This window comes from Myxine glutinosa, chromosome 1 (assembly GCF_964187855.1).
Source record: "Myxine glutinosa chromosome 1, kmMyxGlut1.1, whole genome shotgun sequence".
NCBI classification, from domain to species: Eukaryota; Metazoa; Chordata; class Myxini; order Myxiniformes; family Myxinidae; genus Myxine; species Myxine glutinosa.
This window is the reverse complement of record NC_136261.1, coordinates 90,999,160-91,012,766: the sequence shown is the minus strand read 5'-3', so window position 1 is coordinate 91,012,766 and position 13,607 is coordinate 90,999,160. Positions and strand designations below refer to the sequence as shown.

Sequence of the window (13,607 nt, the reverse complement as noted above, 5' to 3'; positions counted from 1 at the left end):
TTCGAACGGTGTATAAAAGTTGATAACCAATGATCAACGTCAAAAAAAAAATACATTAGACTTCAAGAGTGTATGAAACAAACGATAACATAAGTCAAAATATATCCGTATAATTTGTACTGCTAAAGCCAATCTTTTTCGTGTTTAAGCTATAAGGGGAAACAGGAGGAGAGGAAGAAGAGGGTCGAGTGAGCTTTCAGTTTCCGAGGACGTTTACGCGCGCTCGTTTCTTATCGCACAATCGATTAGTTTTGTTTGTTACCACACGATTCCGTCTTCATTTTGCGCCCTTTTCTCTCCAGCACAATCTCCTCATTCCTCTCCCATTTTCGTTTTTCATCTCCCTGCTTCAGTTCTCTCGCATCGCAAGCGTGGAGCCCCCGAGGATGCCAAACATCAAGATCTTCAGCGGCAGCTCGCACCCGGACCTGTCGCAGAAGATCGCCGAACGTCTCGGCCTACAGCTGGGTCGGGTCGTCACCAAGAAATTCAGCAACATGGAGACCTGGTCAGAGCCTGTTACTGTGCCGTTATCCTACCTCATCTTCATCATTCTATTTTGAAACCTCCATCCATTAACTCGTATTCCCTCTTCGAACTCGAAGTTCATTAAACGCGAAAAGGTCGACCGGCTGTCCGTTATCGTTTCGTTTGTAAAGGGTCTTCCCCCTTTGTGCTCGCCACGTGAAATGTCCTCGAATAATTATTTATTTTAACAGGTTGTTGGGCGATTTTCGTTTAAAAAAAAGGGCCTACAGGGCCTACACGTACCAGGTGAGGCTAATACTATGACTATAAGTAATACCGGCACTGGGGATTTGTTTTCGATGGAGATTTCAACGGGTTCAAGGGAAATATCGCGAGATTTTAACTACTTCCTGTCGGAATTATTCCGTTGATCGTCTCTATTTTGGTTTGTTTTCTCATCCTACCAAGATTTATGCATCCTCCTGTTCTTTGAACAAAGGGATGTAAAAAATAATTTCCCAAAAAAATAAATATATATATATATATATATATATATATATACGTAGTGTGTTCAAAAAGTATCCGACCTTTATTTTTCGTGCATAAAAAAAAGAAGCTAGGGAGGCGTTGATTGGTGCACGTATGTAGGCGATCCTAATGCGCACGCGTGAATTTTTCCCCACCTGCAGAAGCTGTCATTCGACGGCAGACCGCCGATGAGTGAGGACATGTAAGTGAGCGCCGTCGGATTTTCGTTTTTGACAAAATGACGGAAAAACTTGAACAACGCTACTGCATCAAATTTTGTGTTTCATCAAACTTGCATCAAAACTGCAACTTGGTTTCTGGGTCGTACCCATAAACCCAGGACTCATCGCCAGTGATCACTGTGTTGAGGAAGCTGGGATCGCTGTTCACCCTCTCCAGCATGTCCTGTGCGATCTCCAAACGGAGTTGCTTCTGCTCAATCGTTAGCAGCTTTGGTACGAACTTCGCTGAGATTCTCCTGAAGCCCAAATCCTCCTTCATAATGGAATGAACGGTGTTGAATCTTGCGGATCGTTTCCTCTTGGGAATCGCCAAGCTTTACACAAAATTTTATGCAGTAGCGTTGTTCAAGTTTTTCCGTCATTTTGTCAAAAACGAAAATCCGACGGCGCTCACTTACATGTCCTCACTCATCGGCGGTCTGCCGTCGAATGACAGCTTCTGCAGGTGGGAAAAAATTCACGCGTGCGCATTAGGATCGCCTACATACGTGCACCAATCAACGCCTCCCTAGCTTCTTCTTTTTTACGCACGAAAAATAAAGGTCGGATACTTTTTGAACACAGTAGTATATATATATTTCTAACTCACTGACTATATCAATATTCAGTATCTTTTGGATGACGTAGAAAGATGAAATTTTGCGTGCCGACGGACATTGAAGCCGATACACCAGGAAAAAACCACAGAACCATCGCAAACGTCAATACATGATAATTTACTCAAAAAAATACAAACTAAGCTACTTAAAAAAAAAAAAAACCGAAACAAACGTCAATCCATATCTAAGAATAATAATAATAATAATAATACATTTATTTTATATAGCACTTTTCAAGAATCCCAAAGACGCTTTGACAGAGTGGAAAAAAACAAGTGCAAAAAGACAGAAATCAATAGGTAAATAATCAAAGCAAAAGGAAGGAGAAGGAGAAGAGATAGTCAGGGGTTAAATGCTGTGGGTTAAATGTTAAATGCAGTGTTGAACAGGTGGGTCTTGAGTGATGTTTTGAATGTGGTGAGTGAGGAGGAGTCTTTGATGGTGTGAGGTAGTGAGTTCCAGAGGGTGGGAGCAGTGATGGAGAAGGCCCTGTCCCCCCCCAGGATCTGAATTTGGTCCGGATGGGGGGGGGGGGGGGTCAGGAGGTTGGTACCAGCAGAGCGGAGGTTGTGAGTGGGAGTGTGTCTGGAGAGGAGGTCAGCCAGGTAGAATGGGGCCAGGTTATGGAGGGCTTTGTAGGTCAAGAGGAGGATTTTGTACTGGATTCTCTGGGGGACGGGGAGCCAGTGAAGCTTGTAAAGGATGGGGGTGATGTGGTCACGGGTCCGGGAATGGGTGAGTAGACGGGCAGCGGAGTTCTGAATGTATTGGAGTTTATTGGTGATTATTGAGGGTGAACCATAGAGGAGGCTGTTGCAGTAGTCCAGACGGGAGGTGATGAAGGCGTGGATGAGGGTTTCTGCAGCCGTGGAGAGGGATGGCCGGAGACGGGCGATGTTTTTCAGGTGAACGAAGGCTGTCTTTGTGATCTGTTTAGTGTGTTTGTCGAAGGAGAGGGTTTGGTCAAAGATGATGCCAAGATTCCGGATGTGAGGGGAGGTGGATACTGGGAAACCGTCGATGTTGAGGGCAAAGTTATGCGTGGATTTGGTGAGCGTTTTTGGGCCAATGATGATTATTTCAGATTTATCATAGTTAAGTTTGAGGAAGTTGATTTGAAGCCAGGATTTTATTTCAGTGATGCAATTTGTCAGGATAGAGTGGGTGGTGGTGGAGATGGACTTGGTGGAGATGAAAAGCTGGATGTCATCGGCGAAGCAGTGGAATTGGAGACCATGACGGCGGATTAAGTGACCAAGGGGGGACAGGTACAGGATGAAGAGGAGGGGGGCAAGAACTGAACCTTGGGGGAGGGAAGCAGTGGGGGATTTGCAGTTATTGATGGAACTCTGGTGTTGGGCTAGCGGCTAGGGTGCCAGCTTAGGATCCTGGGTTCGAATCCCGGTCGATCGCTGAATTAACGCCAGGGGGGTTGAATCAGCCTGTCATCCTTCCGAGGTCGGCTAATTGAGTACCAGTTCACTGGTAATTCCCTGCTTGTCGTAAAAGGCGACAAACAGGGTTGGCGGCAGGAAGGGCATCCGGCCGTAAAACATTGCTTCAAAAAGGGGACCAAAATAAACAAAACAACAACCACGGTCCCCGAAAAAGGCCAACCCCCGCTTTGCGGGGAAAAATGGCCTCTAAAGGGATGGAGATGAACTGGCGTCTGTCAGAGAGGTATGATTTGATCCAAGAGAGGGCAGTGCTGGTAATGTTAAAGGTGGTTTCAAGTCGGGTGAGGAGGATGGTGTGATTGATGGTGTCAAAGGCGACACTGAGGTCGAGGAGGATGAGAATGTTGAGGTTGCCAGTGTCAGAGGAGAGGAGAAGGTCGTTGGTGATTTTGAGGAGAGCAGTTTGAGTACTGTGGTTGGAGCGGAATCCGGATTGGAATGTTTCATACAGGTTATTGGCAGAGAGGTGATGTTTGAGTTGAGTGGCTACAGCGCGTTCCAAAACTTTTGACAGAAAGGGTAGGTTGGAGATGGGTCTGAAGTTATTTAGGGTGTCAGGGTTGAGTCCAGGTTTTTTCAGAATGGGGGTAACAGCAGCAATTTTGAGGGATGGTGGGACGATGCCTGTAGACAGGGAGGAGTTTATTGTTGCAGTGATAAGTGGAGAGAGAGCAGGAAGGGAGGCCTTGACAAAGCTGGAGGGGATGGGGTCAAGAGTGCAGGTGGCAGTTTTCATTCCTATGAGGAGTTCAGAGAGGTCAGTAGGGGAGACTGGGGAGAATTGAGACCGGTTGGCAGGATAAGGGGGGGCAGGTGGTTTGAGGGGGAGCGGGTGCGGTGGTGGTTAAGCTGTTGTAGATGTTGTCAATTTTGCATTGGAAGAATGAAAGGAAGGAGATGCAGTTGTTTACTGTGAATGACTGGGTGGTGGTGTTCAGGGGGCTGAGGAGTTTGTGTATTGTAGAGAAGAGTGCTTTTGGGTTTCCGGAGCCAGAGTGGATAATTTGAGAGTAGTAGGCGGAGCGGGCGTGGGAGAGGGCATCTTTGTAGTGTTGTAGGTGGTCCTTGTAGGCTTGGGAGTGAATTGTGAGACCTGTTTTATTGCGGAGTCTTTCAAGTTGGCGAGCACGAGTTTTCATCAGGCGGAGTTCAGGGGTAAACAAGGGAGCAGAATGGGTGAAAGAAACTGTTTTGGTTTTTATAGGCGCAAGCTGGTCAAGGCAGGAGGAGAGAGTGTGGTTGTAGTAGTCAGTGAGGTCAGAAGGGGTGTGGAGGTCAACGAAGGGAGAAGTGGACATTTTTTCAGAGAGGGTGGATGAGAATGAGGTCGGTGAAAGAGCGTTTAGCTTACGGAAGTTGATAGTGCGATAATGCCTTGGTGCTGGGGTGGGGATGTTGATGGTCATAGTGATGGCTAAGTGGTCAGAGAGGGTGTGGTCGGAGCCAGAGAGATGGTGCAAAATTAATCCAGTAGAGCAGACAAGGTCCAGAATGTGACCACGGTTATGGGTAGGAAAGTTGACATGTTGAGTGAGGTTAAAGCAGGTGAGTAAATCAGTGAAGTCAGTGGTTATTGTGGAGTCGGTGGAGTCCATGTGGATATTGAAATCATTGAGGGGAAGAGGGAACAGAGCTGGGTCAGAAAGTAGGAGAGGTCAGACAGGAATGATGGGTGTGGTTTGGGAGGGCGGTAGACGACAGCCATGACTGACTGTGTGTGACCAGAGAGTTTAAAAGCCAGGTGTTCAAATGATGGAGCAGAGGAGATGGAGATGAGGCTGGTCTTGATGTCTTGTCGGTGAATTACGGCAATTCCACCACCTCGGCCCTCCGAGCGTGGTTTATTGATGTAAGAATATCCATTGGGTGTCGTGAGGTTGAGTGAGAAGTAGTCCAGTGGTTGTTGCCAGGTTTCAGTGAGACAGAGAAAGTCCAGTTTATTATCCAGAATGTTGTCGTTCAGGATGAGGCTTTTGTTGTTAAGGGACCGGGTATTGAACAGGGTGAGCTTGATGTTGTTTTGTACGGTGGGGATGAACTCAGGTGATTTAGCCAGGGTTTGCAGACAGGAGGTGCGATCGTGTGCGTTGCTGTGACCAGGTGCGCTGGGACGATGAGTGGGAGTGCGCTGAGAGCCGACCAGAGTACGGGAATGAAGTGACCTGTTTGTAAGTAAACAAACTTACGACCGGAGCCTCTGAATGTATCTGGGTCGTCGCAGGAGTCCGTGGTACTTGATTGCAGAGATGCATGATGGGGGTGGAGTGAGTATTGAGCAGAAGAAGCCTTGCGGCGGAGTACCTCAGAGCCATGCCAGGCAGGAGCGAAGGGACGAGTACGAGGCCAAGGTCGAGGAGGCAAAGTGGCAAACGCAGCGGCAAACGACCGCAGCCGCTAATCAAGACCACAGCGGCAAACAGCCACCGCCGCAAACAACGGGAGCGGGCCTGAGGAAACAGTGGAGGAGCCGTGCAGGCGAAGCCAGGAGCAGAGCCGGGACCGAGCAGAGGGCAGACCCAACGGTCAAAAATCCGCCACGACCACCAGAAAAGCAAACTATGTACAATGGCCCAGTCGGAGAAGCGGCGAACAAGTAACGCCAGCGTCCTCTCCAGACCGGACCGGAAGCGGAAGTAAATCTAGCATTTATTTGAAGATTCTAAAGTTATACAACCGTAAACTGTGAACTAAAAACCTCAATGAAAATTTATGTAAAAAAAAACAAAACAAGCAGAGCTACATTCAAAGTACACTGCCCCCATGCCAAATTTATAAATACCAAATCCTCCAGCGCGCAACATTGTACCTTCGGCGACAGCGATGTCGCCGTTCAGCACCATGGAGATGAAATTTGGAGGAAGCTGTGTACAATAATTGATTGTGTAATTGAAATAAATAAATAATCATAAATTAGCTAATTTCTTGATCGATTGGCTAATAGCATACCTAAACCACAAGTGTTTCATCCGAATCTAACTTTTTGAAAATCAAGTAGTTAATCGAAAAATTTAATAATTGATCAATAAATCAAATGTAGCATTTACAGCCGAATCACTTGGTCATTGTCGTGTCCAAATATCAGCTTCCTTGCTCAAAAGGTGCCTGAGATATTGCCCAGATGAGAAAGAAAATAAGTAATTAATAAATCGATAATTAATTGCTTCATCACAAGATTTAAAAAAAAATTTTTGGTAAAACACTTGTTCACTATTGTGCCCAAATTTCAGCTCCTTAACTCGAAGGATAGTTCAGATGTCACCCTGAAAAACAAACAAACAAGAAAATATATGGAGTGAAAACTGAGTACACCCTTTCGGCATGTGATAGGCCTTCGATGCCCACGATGAGGTCACATAGCCCCTAGAGATGGAATAGGGAGGGGGCCATGTAAAAAGAAAATTTCAACGAGTTAGAACACCCAATGGATCAGGGCGCAACAGTACAATGGTTGGGGAGGAAACGCCAACAGGGGAGTTCAGGTACAAGATAGAGGGAGACGTGGGCGAACAATGGGTGTTGGGGGAGGTGGAATGAGGTGCAGGAAATGGCACATGGGGTGGACAAGATGCACGAGGAAGGAAAACATACCCACCTCCAATTTAAAGCAGATGCTTTAACCATTCATTACGCCACTTTTTTACATTTTTGTATTTTATTTTAATATATATTTAAATTTGGTCATTTTATGGGCTGTGCATTTAGCTTGCATATCCACAATATATAATTCTACTCATGCACTGATTTAAATTCATTTCAAAGTGGTTGGATGGTGCCAGTCGTAACACTTATATACGAGTATTTGGAACATGGTTTTGGCCCCTCAAAATATGAAAATTCAGCGCCAAGCTGAGTTGGAACTTTTGCCACAGTGTTTTAATATCATACCTCTTATAATGCTCTTTATGTGTTCCAGAGTCGTGTGAGCTCTATGAAAATGGCACTACAAGAGGTCGTTATGATATTGTGCCTATTGAGATAGGTTCTCCAAGGGCATGTTTATGAAGTATGAACACCTTAGGACAGCTTCCTTGGGCATGAGATATCACTTTGTACATATTGTTGCGGATCCCCCGAAGCCCGTTCCCGTTACAAAGGGGGGATTAAACCCCTTTTTCCCCTCTGGGTCTTCGGGTCCGCGAGACTGAGTCGCCACTTCCGGGTAAACGTGAAAAAGGGTTTCGGGACAAATTCGCACGTACCTTTGGTACCCACGCTGCCACGAAAGCGGGGATCGAGCCTCGCACGAGCCACGCTTAATCGAGTACGCCTGAGCGGAATGCGTATCACGTGACTCGTGCTGTTACTTTTATTGGAACCCGATTCGAGCAGTTTTATTCGTACCATGCGAAGCCAATGGATGGAAGAGACAGGATGGTCAAATCAGAGGAAGAACAGAATTTATTTACACTATGTACAATGATCAGAATGAAACGAAAGGGACACAGAGCAGAGCTTAATCAATCTTAACTTATCCACAGACAAATGGGCCCACTCACATACACGGGGAGATGGAAGAAGAGAAGTTTGCGCGCGAAGCGCGCTTCGCCGTCATTCGCCCCGGGGCAGCTTGCCCGCCGTGGCTCTCCGATGTTCACGGCACGTATCCAGGCAAAGGCAGGCAGGAGGAAATCGCGCGTCTGTGGCCTGGCGCGGTCGTCCTTTCCAGCGCGCGATTAATACAGCGCAGAGCACGGGGAACGGGGGAGAGTTCATGCACAATCGGCAATTCAATTCGATTTGCAACTCCACTCGCGTTCTCGTCTGCCTTCTGCGTTCTCGTGCCGTCCGTTCTCGCGTGATCCCGTGCGCTCTCCTGATCTGCCGCGTTCTAATCTGCTTAATGGGCTCGGGGCAAGACCTTATATGGCACCTCCTCGATTTTACCCGAATGTTCCAAGCCCCGCCTCCTCCTGCCGCAGCGGTAAGCCACTCCCCTCGAGCCCTGATTGGCGGCTCGTGCTTAGCGACCACTCCTCCTGCCCCGCCTACTTTCGGCCTCGGTCGACTTGTTCAGGCCTGCCGCGTGGTATTTCAGCGCCAAACCAAAAGCATCAAAGCAAAGCACCAAAAGAACACATAATCTCACTGGCCTACTCAACGCAAAACTAAACACAGGAAAGGACTACGCTTACATTCACTAAGAAATAACTGAACTATCGCGAGGCTACATGTTGTGGTGTAACTAACTGAGAGGGGAGGGGTTACCTTTATTCCCACAACCGCAACAATATGTTATAGCTGAGTTTTTGTTTTTTAATGTAAAACTAGAACAATGCGACTGTTGCCAATATGCCTCCGCATAGTCCCACAATGGGTAGATGCTCTCGTTCAAACAAACAAAACAACCACCTTTAGAGGCCATTTTTCCCTGCAGAGCAGGGGTATTGGCCTTTTCCGGGCACCGTGGTCCCCGTTTTGAAGCAATGTTTTATGGCCGGATGCTCTTCCTGCCACCAACCCTGTTAGTCGCCTCTTGCAACACACAGGGAATTACCAGTGAGATGGTACTCAATTTGCTGACCTCGGAAGGATGACAGGCTGAGTCAACCCCCCTGGTGTTAATTCAGCGATCGACCGGGATTCGAACCCAGGATCCTCGGATGCCAAGCTGGCACCCTAACCGCTAGGCCAACACCATGCTCTCGTTCATTGTCCTAAAAATAAACAAGTTTGATTTAAATCCCTTCAGCTGTTTTCAAGTATCACCTTTTCACCATCCATGACAGGTTTCACATCGATCGGTGAAGCAGTTGCAGAGAATGGATTTTTTTTTTTAAATATCGGCTTTTAAGCTAATATGGCTGCCACACCACATGACATATGACCTTAAAAAAATGTACACTCTGCATATGTTTGGGTAGCAGATCACATTTGTGAAGTTTCGTGTTGATCGGATAAGGTTCATTTTTCTATCCAAGATGGCTGCCAAACCACGTGACCCAGAACATCATTTTCAAACGATATGCAACAGTGGTGTTGGATGATATTTGTAAAAGTTCGCATCGATAGGATAAGCGGTTTCAGAGATCTAATTATTTAATATTTTCCTTCAATCCAATATGGCTGCCACACCATGTGACCAATGATGTTTTCGTGATCTTCTTTTAATCGCCATGCCTAGTCAATGACACACGTTAAGTTTCGAGTCAATTGATTTGGTGGTTTGGGAGAAGATGTTTTTCTAAGGGCTTCATGTTAAATCCAATATGGCTGCTAAACCACGTGACCTATGATGTCAAAAATTTAATATTTCAAAACAAATGGGTCGTCGAGGTCACTTAAATATTCCTTAAGTTTCCCCTTAAGGACACCCTTACTTTGAGGATGGTTGCATCTACAAATATTCCTTCAATTCAAGGGAGCATCCATATTTCGAGGAGAAACTGAGAGATCTTACTCGGAGACCACTCTTCACAAAGGCTCATTGAATCGTCTTGTTAAAACATTCATTTACAGAGCTTGGTACCAAAATTACTATCTTTATGCGCGTAGGATAGGAGAGGCGATCATGATGTCTGCCTTACATCATAGCCCGCTCTACTCTTTGGTCTTCAAACACAGCTTTTATACATTCATGATTGAACAGGTGGGAGGAGAAGAAAAGACACACGTAAACCCATCCCCCATAGGTCATGTAGGCAAGACCATTCATCCCCCATAAGTGGGAGGGAACGTGTCCACCCCCCTCGGATTGCAATTTACAAAAACAACGTTTGCTCCATACCACCCACAGAGTTCATTTGACCTTTGCTGCAAAGGAAAGATATGCATATCTATATATATATATATATAAAAGATATGCATATATGCATATTGGGTCTTCCGTTTTCGGTCCCTCGAGCAAGGAAGCGACTTCCACCTCTGCAGGGCAGCAAAGTTAAAGTATTTTTTCCATTCGTGTCTTCGTCAAATTTATATTCGTTATTTTATTGTGCATGTGTTGCAGTGTGTTTTCTTGTTGGTGTTGATTTGCAATTCATGCAACCTTTTGTATAATTAATCGTTTTCTGTTCCCACCGCGTGCGTGGCCTGGTTTCTCTCGGCTTCCCTCCCCCATCAGTGTTTTGTGAATTTAAGTTCTTTCCTTCGCTGTATTGCTTATTTCTTAGATTTTCTCTTCTCCCCCGAACATCGACCACTTGTCTAACGTTTTAAATACCGTCTGGCAAATACCGTAATTAATCGTGTTCTGCTCCTCGTGTGCGGCATTGTACCCCTGTCGGTGTTTAACTTAAGTCCCCTACTTTGTGTTTTGCTTGGCTCTTAGATTTTTCCCTTCTACCCCGAACACAATACTCTTTGTCTAACGTGTTAAATCCCCACCCCCCCCCCACCCCCCCCCCAAAAAAAAAAAAAAAAAAAATCAAAAACATTTATTTTCCTTTCTCCACATGTGATGCTGTCTCATGCTGTAGTTCTGTCCAGGTGTGCTGTTCGCCCCGCCCCCATTATCTCCTTGCCATCCACCTTTTGCCCTGTTCCTGTCTACGTGACTCGTTTCTACGTTCACGTGACTCGTGGTTGTCTCTCGGCCCTCCCCCCGTTGGTATTTTGTGCATATAACATTGTTCACGGTTCTGTTTAAATATTATTTAAATATGTTTTAACTTTCCCCTTCAGTGTTTTATTCAGTGGTATATTACAACACGCTGTTTTTCTTCCTATTTAAAAGGCTTTTTTCAATTTCCTCTCCAACTCATTCCACTTCAAAAAAAATAAATTCAATCTCTTATACGTCTCCCTCACTACATGTTCTAAATTCACATTCATTCCATCCCTCCTCCATCGTTCTTAATCGGATTGCTAACTTGAAAATCACAATAAACCCAATTTGTTATCAATGTTCGTCTTTCATTAATCGTCCACTTTCTAAACTCCCCTCTTGCCCCTCCCCTCCAAATCCCCCCCCCCCCTTGCCCCTACACTCCGAAACTTCCCCCCTTGCCCATCCACTCCTAAACTCCCCCCTTGCCCCTCCACTCCTAAACTCCCCCCTTGCCCCTCCCCTCCTAAACTCCCCCCTCACTCCTCCCCTTCAAAACTCCCCCACAACCCCTCCCATTCAAATCTCCCCCCATACCATTCCTCTCCAATTCTCCCTCCTCCCCCCTCCTCCTCAAAGCTGCCTCCTCCCCACTTCGTCTCCCTTCTATCTCATACCTCCACCTCCCCCAACCTTCTACTTTCCTCTGCCCCCCCTCAAACAACCCCTCACTGTGCCTCATCCCTTCACCATCAAACCTTTTGTTCTCCTCATCCTTCCATTTCTTGTAACTCTTCTGTAATCTCTGACACACTATTAACTGCTCTCCCTACCTCCCCCTCTCATCCTCCATCTTACCCTACCCCTCCCCTCCCCTATCCTGTACCCGATGCTCCCCCTCTCTCTTCATTAACAGTATGGACCTCAAACATCCGGGGCCTTCGCTCAAACCTGACTGATCTCTCCATACAGGTTGCTTCTGACAACCAGACTTGATCTGCTTAACAGAAACTTTCCTCCTTCAAGATGTCTCTGATTCCTTAATATCTCTTCCTGGTTACTCCCTCCTCCGGTATGATAGGCCTGAGCCTCGTCCCGGTGGTGGGGTGGCTATCTTTATCAAAAACTCTCTTCCTCACTCTCCTTGCACTGCCCTCTCTCCACCTCACCCCCAGGAGTACCTCTGGCTACGGCTTCCTCTCCGCTCCCACCTTTTGTTCATATGTGTTCTGTACCGTCCTCCAAAGAGTGATAACTCCATTTACATTTCACTGTCTGACAACATGGACCAACGTCTATCCACTCATCCCAACTCTCTCTTCCTCATATGTGGTGACTTCAACTGTCATCATGCCAGCTGGCTGGGTGTGGGTTCATCTCTCACCATCCATGGCACCTCAGCAAAGGACTTCTGCGACTCACTGGGATTGACACAATCTGTCAATTTCCGGACCCGGATCTCAGCCAATGGTGTATCTTCTCGGTTATGACAGACTTGGTTATGACAAACTTCCCTGCTAATGTCTGCTGCTCTTCTTCTGCTCCAATTGGTTCTTCTGATCATGTGCTTGTTAAAGTGGACATCTCTCTGGCCATTCTCAGAGGGCCTCCTCAGCGTCGACGAGTCTGGCATTTCACTCAGGCCGACTGGCACGGTCTTCAAGCAGCCAGCAATCATCTGGACTGGTCTCCCATCTCCACTGCCTCTGACATCAATTCTTCCTGGGAATTCTTTCAAAGCAAACTGCTCTCTCTCATGCACAGAGTTATCCCATCTCGTCTTCAGTTGTCTTACCATTCCTCCCGTCCATGGTCCACTGAATCTTGTGGTGAGGCAGTTGCCCTGAAACAACTTGACTTTGCCTCTTGGAAGGCTAATCCAAGCTTTCAGAATCATTGGAATCTCCCGTGATGAAGCTATCTCCGAGGGCCTTTCACTCACTCACCGCAGGCAGGTAGGTGGTCTTTCTGTCTTCTACCAACTCCTCTCCGGCCTTGCTCCCCCAGCTCTCTCTGTGCTTTGTCCCCCAAATATTCCTACAGGTCGCACAAGATCTGCCAGCAACCCTCTGATGGTTAAACTGCTGAAATCTCGGCTCTCTGCTCACCTTCACTCTTTCATTCCTCTTTTCTCCCGGCTCTAGAACAAACTCCCTCACTCTCTTCAATCCCACTCCTCCCTCCAGGTCTTTAAAACAGCTGTTCACCACCATCTCTTATCTTCCCCCATCCAAAACCTTGATCTTTTCTACCCCCGCTAATTCACCCCAGATCCACCTTGTTTGAAATTCCAACTTCTTTCCTGAAAGTCCTGGCAGTGTCCATATGTTTTATACCTCTCCCCCCTCCCCTTTCCATGCCCCCTCCCCCAAACCCCCGCCCCCAAAGCCCTCTCCCTCCCACAGATCTCTCGATGTCCCTGCTCTCAAATGTTGTGTTTGTGTCCTTCCCCCTCTCTCCCCATCTTGTCTACTGCTCCCCATGTTATATGTTTTATGTGTCGGTTTGTCTTTCTGTGTGATTAATGTTAGCTCTTTCACGAGCCTCGATCTTGTATACAAAAAAAAACAATGGACAGGATAAAGTTGCATTCCAAGTAAATTGACTTTTCAAAAGTTACAATGGTCAGTTTTACCTCGAGAGGAGTCAGAGGGCCGAACAAACATTACAAGCAGGTTCAAGATGCAGAGTATGTAGTTTAAATCAACAGGGCATGCAGATTACCAGATACCATTCGTAATGTCAAATTCTGGCACCAATGTATAAAAACATTTTATATTCACACATGTTTAACATGTTGCAAGATTTCTTAAATTATAATTCGTCATGT

At 46.4% G+C, this 13,607-nt stretch overlaps 1 protein-coding gene across 1 annotated transcript in view; it reads left to right on the top strand.

Moving 5' to 3' along the window:
- Positions 1–241: 241 nt before the first annotated feature.
- LOC137426115 (ribose-phosphate pyrophosphokinase 2) overlaps positions 242–13,607 on the top strand; it is a gene marked incomplete in the record, with an annotated part of 39,609 nt that continues 26,243 nt past the window's right edge. The window contains 1 exon segment of the mRNA XM_078774593.1: positions 242–508. Within this exon segment, the coding sequence (XP_078630719.1) occupies positions 387–508 (122 nt within the window).